The sequence below is a fragment of the Prorops nasuta genome, unplaced genomic scaffold, assembly GCF_024137725.1.
Source record: "Prorops nasuta isolate Cenicafe-Biocafe unplaced genomic scaffold, Cenicafe_Pnas_1.2 PNAS00015, whole genome shotgun sequence".
Classification (NCBI taxonomy): Eukaryota; Metazoa; Arthropoda; class Insecta; order Hymenoptera; family Bethylidae; genus Prorops; species Prorops nasuta.
Genome location: NW_027116812.1, coordinates 3,678,445 through 3,696,645, shown reverse-complemented (window position 1 = coordinate 3,696,645; position 18,201 = coordinate 3,678,445). Strand labels below are relative to the sequence as shown.

Below are 18,201 nucleotides of genomic sequence, written 5' to 3'. Positions count from 1 at the left end.
TGTATTTCGCTTTCGAGCTGAAGCCCCATTCCTACTCTCTGCGAGGGTTGGAAAACCTGTTCGGGATGAGAGACCAAGTATAGAGGGGGAGGAAGGGGTGGGGGTGGGAGGAAGAGGATGGGGGGAGGGGTCATGCAGACAAAGAGCGAGAGGAAGGAAGATGGACAGATTTCTGTGTGTGTGTGTGTGTGTGTGTGTGTGTGTGAGAGAGAGAGAGGAGTCGGAGGCGGGGATCGAAAGAGGAACAGGAAGAGGAGGAGGAAGGAAGGCCAAGCTGTGAGATAGGAAAGAGACAGATAATTTCTGTGAAAAAGAGACAGCGTAGAAAAAGGGAGAGAGCAAATGACTGAGAAGCAAAGTATCCGGTATAAGCGTCACTCGTAATGGGTGGCGGGGAAGAGAGAGTTTGTCGTTCGAAAGCAGCAGCCTCCATTTATTTTATTACATTATCATACCAACTAGATGCTCGATAAGTGGGGATTTAAAGTGCTGCTCCTCAAATTGTTTGCTTCCATATAGTCGCCAATACAAATTTCTTTATACTACTATGCTCAAATTTCTTCCGATTTTTCCTCAATCTCAAACATCGCTGTCTATTCCGTAAATTTTTGTCAATTTTATTTACATGCACATATGACCCTTTATTTGAATTCTGCAATTCAGATTTTACGATACTAAAGTAACTCTTAAAAATAATAAAAGGGTCATTATCGGTTTTAAACGTTGGCAGTATATTTTATTTTTTTAAAAGTTTGAAATATGTATTTCAATGCATTTACTACATATCTCGTATGTTAAACTTGTCAATTGAAATTCAGGATTTACAGTGTAAAGGTATCCCCCCTAAATGTAATAGGATCATAATCGAATTGAAATAAGTATATTAAACATTGAGGAGATTAGTGATTTTTTGTAAAAAGTAGAAAGCATCCTAGTGTATATTTTACCAGTTTCATGAATATTATTTACTCTTTTCAATAATAATTCAAACTTCATCATGATGTAAAAATCCTCTCTGAAAATATAAACATTTTCATAACTGGTTTTCACCGTTTGCAAGATATTTGATTTGTTTAATAAAATAAAAGCATACATTCGATTGCATTTTTCAAATTTTAATCTTATCTATTGCATTGCTGGCTACACAGTGTAAATACTCCCTAATAATTATCATATAGGATTATTATCGGTTTCAAAAATCTCAAACATTGAAAAGCTATTTGATGTTTTTTATAGGAGGTGGAAAGTGTGTTGTAGGCGAATTGACTGGCATTTAAGAAATCAGGCTTTCTACTCACGTAGCACAGGATAATCCGAACATTCGCCTTCGACGAGGGCGAACCGACGAACACTACATTTCAAATATCCACAAACAGCAGAGATCCATTTTTTTTTCGGTCCTTTCTCTGACAAGTAAAGCACTGCAGTCTTTTAAAATCTACAAGTGAGAAATATCCATTTTGTTGTCATGTCTATTGGAAAAGCTGTTTCTACTGCAGTCTGAAAATATTCTTTTCGTCTAATGATTTTCAAAACAACTTTTAAATTTGCAATATAAAAACATCCGAATAAATTTATTCGCACGAAGAATACAAATATTATAATGGATATAAGAAAAATAACGAGTCTTTTAGCTTTATAACAGTATCGATTAAAGTTTTTCAAGAAAACTCAAATACTGACAGGAAAGATTGTTCAGCCGGAAATCTTCAACCCCTTTATTCTCTTTCTTTCAACCGCTCTTCTTCCTCCTTCCAAAAATCAATAGAAACACCAAATCACTATACCACTCTACCAAGTCCTGCAATATAAGCACTTATCGATAAATTGATACCCCTAGTACGTTTTAATAAAATTTAATCAATTTTTTTATTATAAATTATGCTATATTTTACTATTGGCAAATATTATTAAAGCATTTTTAATTACAGAAGAAATGTTTTCTTTTTATTACGTTTTAGTGAACTGAAGTGAAAATTAGAAAACTCAGTCATTTGAATGAATAACTGTACGTTTGCTTTGTTCTTTCTAAAAATTAATTTTAGAAACGAGGACCTTTGTGACTGCACAGTCCTTACTTTACATCGAGCAAATCCAATTTAGATTTAAACAAGAAGCATCTTCGCATAACTTACCGTTGCGTAAAATCCAACGTCAAAGGGAGAGAGGAGTTTGTCTTCTTATAAAGGCACGTTCACCCTTGAATGATTTACTTTGTTCGGTTGCATCGAATAAACTAACCAGGGTTAATATTTTTATAATATTAAAAAAATGCAGATTTTTACTCATATATTTTTGAATGTTTAACAATAAATACATCCAATTTGCAATTTATATCGCATTTTTATTAAAGTTTCAGTCATTGTAGGTAAAATGACTATTTCTAATAGAATTAGCTTGCAGTTCATTTAACAATCTGATCGTGATCAAAAGTTAACGGGAGTAATCATAATTTAATATGTTTTGCAAATCTGTACACTAACGGGCAAATTTAAATTTCCCGCTCCATGAAAGAGCGCGTCATTCGCGCAACCGGCTTTTTTCTCGTGCTTTAAAATCATTTAAATTCGTTAGGAAATACTATAATTTCCTAATGATTAAAATTTTTGGTCTTAACACTAAATATTGTAGGTAAGGACAAACAGAAATAAGTTAAAAGATAGAGATAAAATATAGAGATGAAGTGATTCTTTTTGTAAATCCGACGGACTGACACGAAACTCATTTCTGTTGGTGCTTGTTGGTTGAACACGCGGCCAACTACGGTTAACTGGTCAGTCCTGTAGCCAATCAGAGAACGACAGCACTGAAGGAGTCAGCCAGCAAAGCGAGATTTTACTCGCGGTGCGGTGCGTCGCTATTTGATATATTCAAGAAGACTCCAAGACTTACTGCAATTCAGAGTTTCGTGTAACGTCTTCCCAATATTGGTCAAGTCATTGAATTTTCTTTTATTGAGTGAATTCAGGTTACGCTAATTCTTTTTCACATCGATTTGCACGATGTTGACCAAGTGTTTCCTATTTACACTTTTGTTCCTAGTTGTTTGGGCTGAAGAGAAAGATGTCTTGGAGCTTACTGACGACACGTTTTCCCATGAACTTGAACGACATGAGAATACACTTGTCATGTTTTACGCACCATGGTAAGTATTTTGTCTCTCTTCATTAACCTACTGAATACTATTAATATTATGAAGCATTTCAATATTTAAATTCATAAACATTTCTCATACTTATGGACAATAGTTTCCTCAGTATATTACAGCTTCTACTTTACTTTATCAGACCCGGTTTTGAGCTATCTTTTGGTCAAACAGTAATATATTATTTGCATTCAAATATTAGGAGAGTTTTAATTACATGCAATTATCTATTTTGATTTCTATTTGTACTTCTTGATAGAAATATGAATATTTTTGTTAAGCCCTTAAGTAGCTTATTAGTCAACTGAAAATGAAAAATTCTTGCAGGTGTGGTCATTGTAAACGGCTGAAGCCAGAATATGCAAAAGCAGCAGAAATGCTCATTGGCAATGATCCGCCAATTACATTGGCAAAAGTTGATTGTACAGAAGCTGGAAAGGAAACTTGTAGTAAATATTCAGTTAATGGATATCCAACACTTAAAATCTTCTCTAAGAGTGATTTGGTGAATGAATACAATGGACCTAGAGAAGCAGCTGGTATTGCAAAATACATGAAGGTATTGTAATTTTTTTTGTCTATTTTAAGTCTTTTTTCACTTAAAAAAAATACTTATTTAACCTCAATATTGTTTAATGTTCTTTCAGGCTCAAGTTGGACCAGCTTCAAAAGAATTAACCAATGAAAAAGATCTTAAAGCTTTCTTAGATTCTAGCGAAGCAGGAGTAGTTGGTTTCTTTGAAAAAGATGACTCTGCATTATCAGCTTCCTATCATGCTGTAACTAAAAAACTAAGAGAAAAAGTTAGATTTGCACATACGAGTGCTAAAGAATTGCTGAAGAAGGAAGGACACAAGTAAGTAAATTAGACATATACTTGTAATCAGGAAGAAAAAATAATGACATTCATGAATATCTTTTAGAGATACAATTGTTCTTTACCGACCAAAGATCCTTCAAAATAAGTTTGAACCAAATACTGTTACTTTCAAAGATGGTGACTCCATTACAGACATCCATGACTTTATTACTAAAAACTAGTAAGTATATATTGAAACAAATTTTTTTTTCAATACAACTAATTGTTTTTCCTTACAGCTTTGGTATTGTTGGCATTCGTACGCGTGACAATTCTGTTGAATTTAAAAATCCACTAGTTGTAGCTTATTATGCAGTAGATTATGTTAAAAATCCTAAAGGAACAAACTACTGGCGTAACAGAATTTTAAAGGTGGCAAAGGACTTCCCAGAATTCAATTTTGCAATTTCTTCCAAGGACGACTTCCAGCATGAATTGAATGAATTTGGCGTCGATTATGTTAAAGGAGACAAACCTATTGCTCTTGCTAGAGATACGAAAAACCAAAAGTTCATTCTGAAGGATGAATTTTCAGTAGAAAGCTTTGAGACTTTCTTAAAGGGTTTACAAGCTGGTAATCTTGAACCGTATTTGAAATCAGAACCTATACCCGAAGATAACAGCGGAAGCGTAAAAGTAGCAGTAGCTAAGAATTTTGATGATGTAGTCACCAATAACGGGAAAGATACTCTTATTGAATTCTATGCTCCATGGTGTGGGCATTGTAAAAAGTTAGCACCCATTTTCGATGAGTTAGGAGAAAAACTTGTTAACGAGGATGTTGAAATTGTCAAGTTCGATGCTACAGCTAATGATGTACCTGCTCCTTACGAGGTTAGAGGCTTTCCTACACTTTTCTGGGTTCCAAAAGATTCTAAAGACAGTCCAGTGAAGTATGAAGGTGGTAGAGACCTGGAGGACTTCATCAAATATATTGCTAAACACTCGACTGACGGCTTAAGAGGATACGATCGTAAGGGTAAAGCCGTAAAGGCAGCATCTGACGAATTGTAATTCTCCGCTGATTTTATTTTAATGTATAATTATTCAACAAAACATTTGTCATCTCCACATGATCATTCACGATGAAATTATCACTTTATTATGCTTACTATTTCACATAAAATTGTGAAAAAGTAAGCGGTTACAAAGGCTGAAGCAAGTCTAAATAAATAATAAAGGTAATAATAATTGATGAAAAGTACAGTTTAATCGAAACACTTGCCAAGTGTAAAAATAGGTTTTTTCATTGATGCATGCCGGCATAAGGTGCAAACCTAAACTTATGTATATTTTTAATAATACACAAACGTGATAAAGAAAATCTTCGTATTAAATTTACAAGCCAAGCATTTTTTAAGATCTATTTGAATTAAAGTGAATTTGTTTTTTCTCATTCCGTTCATACACGCTATTCCTAATCTTAAGAAATTACGCCGTTCACTGATGTATTTCATAAATAAATTGTTTTATATGAAAAATTCTATACTTAGTTTTATATTAAATCTATTAATAAAATTAATAATAATCAACCATTTACTCTTTGTTTTAATTTTTATTAGTTTATTACATTCTGTATAAATCGTATATTGACTCTAAAACAGCGTTGATTCCTTGGTCGAATTTGACAATCTGTAACAAAATTCCAAATTTTATAGATGAAATATGTCAAAAATATCATTATTATATTTTTAAACAAATTTATTCAGATTGTGAACGAAGATTTGTCATCTCTAATTCAGGACTCTAGCCAATAATTCATCAGACTTAAGGAAATTCGTTGCAATCTTTTATCTTCTAGAAAAACAGTGCAATGATACCTAAGGTGCAAAAATGACTTAGTAATTTCATTTATCTTAGAATCTAAATTAAAATAAAAATAAAATTTAGCAGAGTCAAAGCACTTTAATACTAAAACTAATAACCATTTCTTAACACCTACTCTCTAATACATTAATGTAAAAGAATCGGAAAAATATTTTTACGTCAATAGGAGCTCAAATAATCATATTTTATTACTGTAAAAGGACTTGATCTTTAGAAATTTTAAATTATTACCATTATTTATCAAAAGGTAGGCTTCTAGAGACAGCAACTTCATAGCCAATATCAACGTCGATGAAAGCACCTCCAATCCACCACACCACCGCAGCCGTCAATGAAAGAACTGCACTTGACGAGGTGGCAACATTTACGATATTACTTGATGGTAATCAGATGGTAATTTATGTCTATCGTATAGTCATTCTCAGAATAATAAGGACGGAAATATTATCCGCCTATACCATGTTGTTGAAAATATTGTGGATATCGTCTCACTATTAACTGGTAAATGTGGTTCATCATGGATAACCGCATCATCCTAGAGCAGTCTGTATTTTAGCATTTCCAAGTTTATCTTTGCAGGCTCCACAATTCCTTGCACCAATCTATGAAATTGAAATATATATTAGTACTCTTAAATAAATAAATAAAATTTAACGAACTGATTATAATTGTAATCAGGTAATTAACACGTTGGGATACAGGCTTTATCATCAGATTTTCAGCCCCGAAAGGAAACATCATGTATATAAATGAATATAAGAGGAAAATCCATAAAGTAAACACACATTTTACAATATTTATCGCCTTCAATTTCGCTAGGCCCTAATGTTATAAGCTTTTATTCCTAAAGTGGAAAATTAATATTTTAATCATACGTTATAATTGTAACTAGTAATTATTTGCGATCTTTAAAAACTAAATGGGTTTCTTTGAAAAATATTAGCCATAAAATATTATAATCCCTGCCAAAAAGATTTAAAATTTTTCAGATATTCTGTGTATCCGCCTACAAATAACCGCTCTAGTTAAAAGGTGTAATTTTATAAGTTTCGGCGAGATATTAAAATATAAAGAGTGAATGCCATAGCTGAGAATTCCTTTAGCAAGCGCTAAATAAATAAATATGTATGAGACCTAAATACACTAGAAATCTTTCTTTTATGAACTTTCAGATGAGATATTTTATGTTTGTATGTTACATTACAATTGTTTCCAACAATTAAAGTATTTGTTTATGATTATCAAGTTTTTACGATTACGGAGTATGTATTTTTTTTAACTAAGACCTCTCATAATTGTTAAATTTGACGCAACTATGTATCACTTAAATTACTCATTATAATTTAAAAGAAATAACATTTTATGAACTCACTGCACTGTAAAACAAATCGAAAGCAAATAAATATGTATCTACATTTTTACTACTGTTATGTGTGCTGCTAATTTAAAATAAAATAATATTTACCTTATCATATTGGTTTAATTACTCTGTTCTCCAAAATCCATAGCACAACGGCAGTTGCTGAATACTAAAAAAGAATATACTGATCAGTAGATATTAAAATATTGTAGAGATTAATGACAAGTATTTAAGAGAAAGTCAGTGATATAACACGTTGGGATAAGGGATTATCATCAAAACTGTCAGTCCCGAAAGATTTATCATCATTATCATTCATTAAACTTATTATATTATGAGTATAGAGTATAATAAATTAATTATTTACCTGCACAACTTAATGTACACCAAATTTCCTAAGTTTCTTAGAAGTAGTCATTCCTTCATCTTGATTAATTATCACTGAAACATAAAAGTGGTTATATGAAGATTAGATTCTTTGTTTTCAACTGTAAATAATGATCGAAGATTTAATAATAATCAGTACACGTTGAGATAATCGATCACGAAAATTCACAAAGAAAACTTCATCATTTTTAGGCATGTAGAGAGGGCTAACTAGATAGGGCTGTTTTTTATTCATTACTTTCTACAAAAGATATATTAAAATTGAAAAACACATATTTAACACAAAAAGGTTAAGTTTTCTCATAACGTAGCAAGATTAAGATATTTAAATAAATATCATAATAAATTATTCCAAAAATGTTTCAAAGGTGTGGCTTCATTTTATACCCTCAACGACCCACAGCTTTTTTATAATACTCGCTTATTGACCTCCTGCATACTAACACGACGCAATAGAAGTAAAATTGTGTAATGATGCATATACACATTATCACTACTTATCAGTAAATTTGGTCAGTTGTGGGGCTATTTTTTTGTATAAGTATACAGTTACACATTTAACTTCACTATCATTTTGTTGGTATACAGCAGGCCTATAAGACAACGGAATATTAAATGAAACTCCAAAAAAAATTATAACTTAAACTAAACATTATTATTGGTTTATTTAGATATGAATTCAATATATTCAGTTGATTTATAAATTTATCATAAACCGATTGAGACTTATTAAGATATCATTTCGTTTAAACTTTTGTTTTTACATTATTTCATAGCTACTGTGACAATAACCTGATCTATTAATGAAAACAATAAACTTGAAATATATAAAAGAGTAATCCTACATTTTTAAAAATAAGTTTCCAACATTACTTACATCAATGAGTTCTAAAATCTCTTCATATTCTCTTTTTTAGCCAGCAACAGCGTTCATCTGTAAACATACAATGAGTAATTAGCTCTTCTCTCAACAAGTTCCCGTTTCAGTAGTTCAAAGATCCGGAATCCATAGTGCTACGAAAAGATCATCAGGTACTAACAAAAGTTTGATTTTCAAAAAATAACAATAAGATTTTATCTTCATTATACTTTGGAATTAGCTGAGTCTTACACTGTATACTATAATTAAAACCTGTAGAGGGACGACACTGAATTTGTTATTACCTTTCGAAACAAATGTATCATAAAAATAGTTATAGTAAGCTTTAAGTGTCAAGCACATAGTAAGTGTAAAACAGAAATCGTGGTAAGTAATTTATATCTCGGTATGTTAAAAACAAAAAAATAATCAAGAAACACAACAGGACTTAAAACTCCATTTTTCTGATATATTACAAAGTGGATTAGTCGGCCCTTTATAGGTTATAGAGGTTTAAACCATAAAAAAGGACAATTAAAATAAATTTTTATTAAGTTCTTTTTAATAAAAAGCTATTGTAGAAGTTCCTAAATTTTCTTATAAACCCACGAAATGGGCTAAAAAATATATTGAAATTATTTCTGTTATTGAATATTAGAGTATTTGTTTATTAGTAAAGAGAAGGACTATAGAGTGAAAATTTTATAAGCAATGTATTTCTCTAATTATGACTAAAATATGTATAAATAGTTCAATGACATAATTTCTATAATATTTATCTGATTAGTAATGGAGTACATTTAAACAGGAATTTTCATGTATATGCTACTTTTTTATAGAAAAATATATTGCTTATTAATTACTTGTGTAAAGACACATAAATTAGATTAATTTATAAGTAAATTGTTAATCTCTTACAAAAAGAATACTTCCATTTGTATAGATTTATTAAGCCAAATAACTTTTTCTCAAAACATTTCAAGATTTATGAAGGAAGATCTGTCATACAAATAACAAAAAGATGCATAAAATTCATTTCTAAATCTAGTAATTTCTTGGAGAAAAATAGTTTATTTGGTATGTAGTTTCAATTAATAACTTCAAAGTTATTAGATTTACTTAAATTCCCTTGAGTATTAATTTTTATATGCCACCTAAATTTGTGAATTAGAGTTTGCAGCCTAGATTTGTGAGAGTACACCAAGACAACCATTACTAAATATCCGCGTTAAAATATCGGTTGCCATTGGTTAAATTACTTAAACTCCAGGCTGATATATTAAGACAGGTTTTGATGTTGGTCGAAAATTTTCTTCGTACAATATTATTTAAAGAAGAGATGTTTGTTAACTTTGGAAGTCAACAGTAAACTTAAAATATACTGCAGATTTTCATAGAACGCCATCTCATCATTCCAACTCTATTCTCCATTTAATCGGAAGATGCATTGAAGAGGTGTATAATTTTTTATATGGCTCAGCTGTGAATAAAATCATACAAAAAATATATGCATATATCCATATAAATACATCATCATAATTTTGCTACCTACAAATCAATATTAGCCCACCCAAAGATTAATTTAAGATTACGCATAATAACATTTTGACAGTCTACTCACCTCTCATTTCAGTAGTGCATTGATTAGTAGTTTCAAGTAAGTAAGCATATGTCTTGTGATTGCAGTCCCCTCTCCATTATAAGATTCTTGACTCATTATGTTTAGTTTAAATAGCTTATTTTGATGTAACTGTAATTGCTGGTACTATTCATTCATATATTACAAGAAAAACAATTTTCAAGATTCTAATAACAGCTTTGAAAGCAATTAATATTTAAGACCAATTCTACATTATTAATATAAAAATTTACGAAGTATGACCAACAATCTTAACTTTTTGTTAGACTTAATTAGAACTTTTACTTCCGTTATCTAGTTGAATTATTTTTTAAAATAAAAGTTAGATAAAATCTAAATTATTTAAATATTGTGTATTATTAAAAACAATTAAAAATCACTTTTTAAAAAAGCCAACAAATATTTTTAGTAAATACAGATCAGAGCTGATTAACTTGAATAACAAATAGCGATTCTGAATTAGGTTAATATTTTTTGCATTTTGATATTTAACTTAACCTTCAAAAAATGTAAAAAAATAAATAAAAAACAGTTTATCATATTATACTTTAAAATATTAGAAACGATTTTACCTATAATAGACAAATAAGATGTAGTATATTCATTTCTTTAAATAGAATAGAATGTTGTATAAATTTAAAACTATGATTTCATCTAAATTATTTTATAAATAAAAAATAGATTACCTATTAACTCGTGTTTGTTAGCTAAATTTTATCACAAATACGTGACAATATAATGTACAGAATGGAAGATTAATAAAAAAGATTGTTGAGTTAAAAGATATCTGTTGCTCTTTCATATAGAAATAGAACTTGCTTGTGTAATTTTTATATAATTTAAGCTAAATAAATAAAAAAAAAATACAGTCGACAGTTCCATCTCAAATATTATTAAAATTATGAAGCACAGAAGAATATTGTATTATAATTGAAAAATCTCTCAAAAGACTTTACAAATAATAATAACGACAGTCATTCAACCTGAAACCAGAGATAGATTGATAATTGCCTAAGTAACGTAAATGAATTATATCAACGACTTGTTACTTTCTTTATTTTTATATATTTAGTGCCTACATGTAAATTGAATTTTTTTCAAAATAGTCACAAATCAATATACATAAGCGATATAAGATCCATTATTTAAGCAATCAATTTTTGTAATTGATATATATATATATATATATATATATATATATATAAATATATATTGGTAACATAAATTAACTGTTTATCATCTGCCTCGTAAAAAACCGAGTACTGCATACTGTATAAGCGATGTATTCCTCGCGAAGAAAGTAGTTTACGAACATCCACTTTTGGAGTAGTAACAAAAATAAAATTAATTGTAGTTTGCTTCATCGATTATGTTGTGTATTCCTTAATAAATAATGATACCTAAATATCAATCGTTTGAAAGAATAATATTCGATAAATATCGTTTAATCTATTTGCACAATTTTCAACCTTTACGATTATAGGAATAAACGTCAGAAATGTTAACAATAAGTTTTAAAATGCGTTCAATCTTATTCCTTCCAACCTTATTGTATAATTGTTCCTCGTAGATATGGCGGGGAAGAAGCATATGTACGTAATAACTCCTGTATTAGATACCTTTTCTTTCTTATAGAAGTCATTCCACTGATCCTGATGTCACATGTGAATCATATGACTTACAGAGATAAGTTTAGTTGACAACAACTATATGACATGTGTAGAGCTTTAACGCCAGAAGACGATGAATAAGAAAAATGTTGAAGATTGTTATCAGACGAGTAATGGAGGACGTTAAAATGTAGGATTTACACGATTATGCCTATAGATGGCATGATTATATCAAATGAGCTTATTAATACCGTCTTCTTTTATTAGGATAGTCATCCTGACGAGCACGGTCATTACCACCGGCTTGCCAACGGCCACTACTACTGCCACTACGATTACCCCCCATATTTCCCATGTCTACTCGCATATCCATCAAATCCATTATTGGTACACGATCGTCATTATACCCCCCGCCACGGTTTCCACGATCCATATTGTTGTATGCATCCATAAAAGATTTCGGATCCTGTTATTTCGCGTACAACAAATGTAAATTTTAGTTTGTTGTTTTGGTAACGGTTTATAATTAATTTCAATTAACGGTTAACGAGTGTTGAAGGTCACGGCCAAAAATGGCGTATAGCCACACATATGTAGTTCAGAGTAGAATAGTTTCGCAGATTTTTGATGTACCATTAATACATTTCACAGTTTCAGGGTGATCATCCATGTTTGACAGCAGCACAGGTCATCGTCAATTTTCGTCAAATCACATAGAAAAGAAAGGGGAAAATACAATGTTAGATGCTTGCTATTACGAGTATAAACGTGAGTAGTCCACGCTCGCGTAAAATAGAAATTACACTCCAAATTTTCATTATAATCTTTGGAGTATTTTCATCCAATATTGTCAATCGAGTTTGTTTTATAAAAGAAAACCAAGTGAATGCCCAACACATAGAATATTTTTTAAAATTTGCTTTAAGATAGTTCATAATCAATGGTTATAGTCTGTTTTAGTAATTTAATAAATCAAGAAAACTAAGTAAGTCATTTCCCCCTCAATGTATACTCATTTATTTGTTAAATACGTTAAAGAAAATCAAATAAAAAATAAACTGACTATAAGCATTGACAAATATACGTTAGTAAAATGAGAATTTAGTGCGAAGTAATTGTATTTCGTAATATAGAAATTTAAGTAACACTGTTACTTGATTAAATTGCATTATTTTTCAGTATTGTAATATCATACTAAAACCGAAAAAGTATGTTTAGAGGCTTGAAGAACTCCTATTTGTTAAAGAAAATGAACTAAAGCGTAATTCAGTATTTATTCTATATAAGCTGTAACAAGATGATTGCATCGATTTAATATAAGTTGTTTTTATGGTCTGTCTCATTAAAAGCCTTTAAATCCTAATAAAATTGATGCAGAGGTTCCAGATAACGCAACGGTATTTGCGAGATGGCACTGCGTCGCTGCGGCTTAGAACTGTCCACAAAAGCAATCTACCTTAAGAAAATGCGGTCATTTTGTCACACCTTGTATATTTAATTAAATAGACATTATATTTCTCAACCGCACACCAGTGACGATTTTTATATTAATTTTCAAGCGTTCAGTTTTTACTTGAAGATATTTCTTTACTGTAATATATAATATATGCTCAACCCTCCCATCTATTTTTCACTTACATGATTTTGGAGGTCCCATTCCAATATTTGAATTTTTTTTATAATAAAGCAGATACTGCTATTTTATAATATTTTCAATCATACAAAGTGTTTCTTAACACTATGGATTCTCTCCCATGGTTTTCAGTTAAAAGTTGTCAAAACAAAAAAAAAAAGATCTAGGTAATCAAAAACGGATAATGGGCATAGCGAAAAGAGATTTGATCAAGATCTCTTAACAAACTATGGACAAAATCCTTGCTTCCTAGATACTTTCATCAAATGATAGTGAAATATCATTTGGAGTTGAAGTATAATTTTGATTGCTTTTTTTAGAAGTCAGTTAAGACTAAAATTGTATATTAAAAGCAATTTTTCTTTCCCATACCCAATAAAGTATGAGGTTAATTGTACTTAGAGATGGCTTAGATTTGTTTCTGTTTATATATTGTCTAACAATGTTGGGCATTTCTTGGTGATAAGTTTATTATGGAACTAATGAATTGAACAAGGAAAATCAAATTTATAAAACAAAATAGTAATTGAATTAATTTTTCATAAAAATGAGATTTTCGCTTTTTAGTAAAGATTTGCGTTGCAGTTCCATAATAAATTGCTCAATTTTTAGTTTGACTAAAGAATGAAAAGCAGAGATCCAGGTCTACAAAGCACGTGGAGAAATCTTACAAGACAATAAAAAATAAGCGAACTAAGTTGTATCTAAGTTGAATACCTTTTTAGAGAATATAGTCATTTCTAAAGAAAAATCTTATAGGAAGTTCCTTATCATACGTAATACGGTTTAAATTAATAAACCAAACTATTAGTCTCATTGATATGAAATCTCATTAAGAACGCAATTAACCAACTGTTTTAAGAAGCGCTGAATGTTAAAATGTCTTAAAACACCTTCAATGAAACGAGATATCATACAGATATCACATATTTAAATGAAGCATTCATGTGTCTAGGATTGTTTGCAAAACTGCAAAGAAAATTTTTTAAAAGTATATATCGGTTAATTGTTACATATTCCGTCATTTTTAAAGGAATGGTTTCATGAGAGATTAAGGATCCACCGACTTCATAATTTTACGACTGGGCAAAATGTTTTTATATTTGTCCGTAGAACCCTCCACGTGTTTAACAAATATATATTTTAAATCTTTTGCAATATAAGCATTAGCGGATTAAATAATTCTATAAATTTGAAGACATCGAAACTCTGCTTATAAAGCATGCTGACAAGTAGATAATCGTGGGGACCCTAAAATATATCTTTCACAATTTACTCGCGGAAAAATTGCGAATACCAGAAATTGTCTAATTAAAATTTGTTTAGAGGTCTGATAATTAATCTAAGAACTTATCCTGTCTATAGCCCTACAAAAATAGACGTCCCCAAACAAAAAAATTCAAATGAAAAGTCAGAAATAAATCGACTATTAAAATAATTGAAAATATTAACAAGATAAATTATTTTTAAATAAAAATATTTAAAAAATGGATACATTACCACAGGTAAGTTGCTTCCACCTGTAAAGTTATTAATTGAAACAAAAGATTAGTTTCTGTGATTTCAACTCAATAGAAAAGTAGTAATCTATATTTACCGTCAGGTTGACCATATCCATCGCGATCGTTATTACTAACAGAGTCATAATTCTTTCCACCACTTCTCAAAGCTTGTTCCTAAAAATCAAAAGTGTTCTAATCTTCTGTTGAAAATCAAAAAGCAATAAACAAATTATTAATCGCGAACCTGCATAAATAGATTATTTTCTTGTTGCCTTCTGTGAAGCTCCTCTTCTTGTCGCCTAATGCGAATTGCCATTTCTTCCTGTTGACGTCTAAGCAATTCTTCTTCTCGTGTTCTCTGCTCTTCAGCCTGCCTCTCTTTCATCTCCCACTCCCGTTTCTGCCTTTCACGGTCTGCCTCTCTCAAGCGAAGTTCTAAAATAATCACATTAATAGTTAAAATCTCTCTTTAAATTTCTACAATTTAAACAAATTAAATTGATTACATCAATACATACGTTCTCTAAGTAGCTCAGTCTCATGCTCGTATCTTGCGAATTCCATTTGAGCCTCCAATTTTTCTTCTTCCATAACCATTTCCCTCTTTAATGCCTCTTCTTTTTGTTTGTACAATTCATGTAGCTGTTTCCACCTAGTTCCATACTCATGTTCGAAACTACCGATTTGTGCAAATCTTGGGCCAACATCTCTAGCCTTGAAGAGTTCTGGATTCTTACGCGGTAAATTCTTGTCAGGATAACCATCAATATCGTCTTGTTGCTCAAATGGTTCAACGACAACTGGTCGAAGCGACCTAATGGACATTAACACTTATCAAAAATTTTCTTCTCAAAGATTAAGAATAACATAAATATTTGTTTGTATTCCATCTTTTGGCCCACAGCGGACATTATCAGTTATACCATGGTTCCTAAATGGAATCTACTTTTTTTTCCCCTTTTAAAATGTATACTGACACTTGTTGATAAATATGAGTATCATACAAGCGTGGCGATAGGGTTCTATACATAAAATTTTTTTTATATGCAACTTACGCGGTCAAAAAGTAGCAGCCCTCAGTGCACTTCCTTAAAGCAAGTAGAGCTGAAGGTTTTCTGCAATATTCTACTATGCCCTCCCCAGTAGATTTTCCTCTATCATCAACAATTACTATTGCTCTTTCGATTTCTCCAAAAACACTGAAAGCTCGCTCAAGTAATTCATTGGAGATCCACGCAGTTAAATTTTTTACTTTGATTGTTGATGAGTTGGGGGCAAAACGAACTCTGATTGCACGCCCTTTTCTATTTGAGCCATCTAATTCATGTTTAGCTTTCTCTGCATTTACTCTGTAATCCTGTAAAAAAATACTATATAAATATCTACCTAAAGGTAATTTAAAAATATACTTTTACAAAGTTCATAATCATAATAGAAATGCAGCCAAATGATTATTATCATTTTTTTATCAAACGGTAATTATTTTAATCACTTTAAGAGATTGGCCATTAGTCTAAATAAACCAGAATAAAAAACTATAAATTTACCATTCTCAAGAAAGCAAAATTCTTTTCCTTATTAACAAATAGCTCTGATATTTCTCCATATTGTGCAAACATTTGTTGAATCTCTTCCTCAGTTACATCATTTGTTAAATTTCCAATGTATAAACGGTTACGACCACTAAACTTTTTTTCTGTAGTCTCCTGAGGAGGTAATTCATGAGTAGGTCCACTAATACTCATTACACGTTCCATCAAGCGGTCCTATAAACAAAAAATGTTAGATTAAAATAATTTTTATTCATTTTAATATTTAATTTAAACATCCAACAAAAATTCCTTACATCTTGTGAACGGTTCATGCCCATATTTCTATCTCCACCTCTTCCACCACGTCCACCACCTCCACCCCCACCTCCTCCACCACCAGGCATACGCATTCCTCCACCTCCACGTCCTCCCATATTGGGTCCACCTCCCATAGGACCTTCATTATCCATCCCTCCATCCATAGATTCATTCATTTTCATCTGAAAAGATAAACATAAGATTACAAGAAAGTTTAAATAATATTATTATCATTTCTTGATAAGATTTATGTTGTTCTCCAATTATCAGCACACAGTATAAATTGTTATACCATGTTTCCTATATGGACTATATTTTGATCTATCCCATAAAGAATAATTCTGGCACTTGTAGATAAATAAAATATCATACAAGCGTGGCATTGGGAAATGTATTTTTTTTTTTTTTTTTTGAGATACAAAAGCACGCTACCGCCATTTTGTTAACTGCATGGGGAAGCGCCGCCATCTTTTGAAGGTATTTCAAGAAAATAAATCAATAAATTTTTTCTCAGTCTACTACTGAATGGAATATTCAATTTCAGTAGGAAACAAGCCGATCCTTAAACCAAGAAGTTTAGTCTTCATCTCGATTAATTAAATCTTGTTACAACGTCGCGAAAAAGAGGATTCTTTACTCAATTAAAACCGAACTGATTACGTAAAAGATTTGTAACATATTTAGATGAATATAAAGTACTATTAAGATTACTTGGCTTGTGTAAGCCAAAGATAAGTACAATTTTTATGTAGAAAAAGAATAATTAACGCTATAAAACAAAAAAATGCTTGTTTCAGCAAACAAACCAGGGGGGGGGGGGGGTAACTTACTGGCATATCATTATTATTTCTGCCTCCCATTCCTCCTCCACGTCCTCCAGAAAAGCGCGAGCCACCTTTTCGGCCTCGTCCACGATTTCCACCGCCGCCACCACCTCCACCTCCACCACCTCCTGGACCACCACCACCGCCGCCACCGCCACCGCCACCTCCGCCTCCGCCACCGCCGCCACCACCTCCTGGGCGTTCTCTTTGATTTTCATTGCTGTTTTCTTGTGGTGGATTTTGTGGCCCCTCAGTCTTCACGTTTGCTACTTCTGGTCCAGCCATATCCGATAAATTACTCAATGCAATATACGAGGAAGAGTAACTCGTATACGATAATTAGTACTACGAAAAATGTACGTGCTTCACTTGATTCTGTATGTCGACGAGTGAAAAAAACAACCTATCACCACGGCGTCCGGAGTCACAGAGAACTACTCATCGAAAACTCCTTCAATTTAAAGGTAGTCCTAGGTGGCGCTGACAACGGCAGCGTCACTAGCTCCATCCGCTTTTTCGAACGGCGTTACCAACTAAAAATCTAACTAGCCTGGCTATCAACGCCGTCTGTGAATATGAGACATAACTATTTAAAACTGATATGGGTAGGATGAAATATTATTTAAATTCCTCGTTAAAGTAACATTGAAACTTGTTTATCGTATTTCATTTTCCTTCTGGAACTACTTAGATTTTGAAAAATTGC

At 31.4% G+C, this 18,201-nt stretch overlaps 2 protein-coding genes across 3 annotated transcripts; one reads left to right on the top strand and one right to left on the bottom strand.

The window, feature by feature from the left end:
• The first annotated feature begins 2,789 nt into the window (after window positions 1-2,789).
• ERp60 (disulfide-isomerase A3) lies at window positions 2,790-5,488 on the top strand. Its single transcript, XM_066735901.1, has 5 exons — window positions 2,790-3,145; window positions 3,473-3,704; window positions 3,793-4,001; window positions 4,069-4,185; window positions 4,244-5,488. The coding sequence occupies exons 1-5, from the start codon at window positions 3,003-3,005 to the stop codon at window positions 5,016-5,018; spliced, it is 1,476 nt and encodes a 491-aa protein (XP_066591998.1). The 5' UTR covers window positions 2,790-3,002; the 3' UTR covers window positions 5,019-5,488.
• Window positions 5,488-17,924, bottom strand: LOC136778788 (hrp65 protein-like). Of its 2 annotated transcripts, XR_010823481.1 has the most exons (13): window positions 17,502-17,924; window positions 16,668-16,853; window positions 16,369-16,587; window positions 15,877-16,178; window positions 15,340-15,635; window positions 15,066-15,256; window positions 14,917-14,995; window positions 14,820-14,839; window positions 8,456-8,512; window positions 7,559-7,632; window positions 7,297-7,360; window positions 6,063-6,433; window positions 5,488-5,636 (listed from the first exon to the last, which is right to left on the bottom strand). XR_010823481.1 is itself a non-coding variant. In XM_066735900.1 (9 exons), exons 1-9 carry the CDS (start codon window positions 17,778-17,780, stop codon window positions 11,931-11,933), a joined length of 1,794 nt encoding a protein of 597 aa, XP_066591997.1. In that variant the 5' UTR covers window positions 17,781-17,924; the 3' UTR covers window positions 11,119-11,930. The 2 variants fall into 2 exon arrangements, 1 of the variants encoding a protein (XP_066591997.1); XM_066735900.1 differs by lacking the exons at window positions 5,488-5,636; window positions 6,063-6,433; window positions 7,297-7,360; window positions 7,559-7,632; window positions 8,456-8,512 and adding an exon at window positions 11,119-12,152.
• Between the last annotated feature and the right edge of the window lie 277 nt (window positions 17,925-18,201).

What these genes read in the sequence shown, in the direction of transcription:
- ERp60 (XM_066735901.1), top strand. Translation starts at nt 3,003, where the DNA reads ATGTTGACCAAGTGTTTCCTATTTACACTTTTGTTCCTAGTTGTTTGG. An exon ending in GTATTGCAAAATACATGAAG is followed by an intron (nt 3,705 to 3,792) that starts GTATTGTAATTT and finishes ATGTTCTTTCAG; the next exon opens with GCTCAAGTTGGACCAGCTTC. An exon ending in CTGAAGAAGGAAGGACACAA is followed by an intron (nt 4,002 to 4,068) that starts GTAAGTAAATTA and finishes AATATCTTTTAG; the next exon opens with AGATACAATTGTTCTTTACC.
- LOC136778788 (XM_066735900.1), bottom strand. Translation starts at nt 17,780, where the DNA reads ATGGCTGGACCAGAAGTAGCAAACGTGAAGACTGAGGGGCCACAAAAT. An exon ending in GAAATAATAATGATATGCCA is followed by an intron (nt 16,854 to 17,501) that starts GTAAGTTACCCC and finishes TTATCTTTTCAG; the next exon opens with ATGAAAATGAATGAATCTAT. An exon ending in AAAATAATCTATTTATGCAG is followed by an intron (nt 14,996 to 15,065) that starts GTTCGCGATTAA and finishes TTTGATTTTTAG; the next exon opens with GAACAAGCTTTGAGAAGTGG.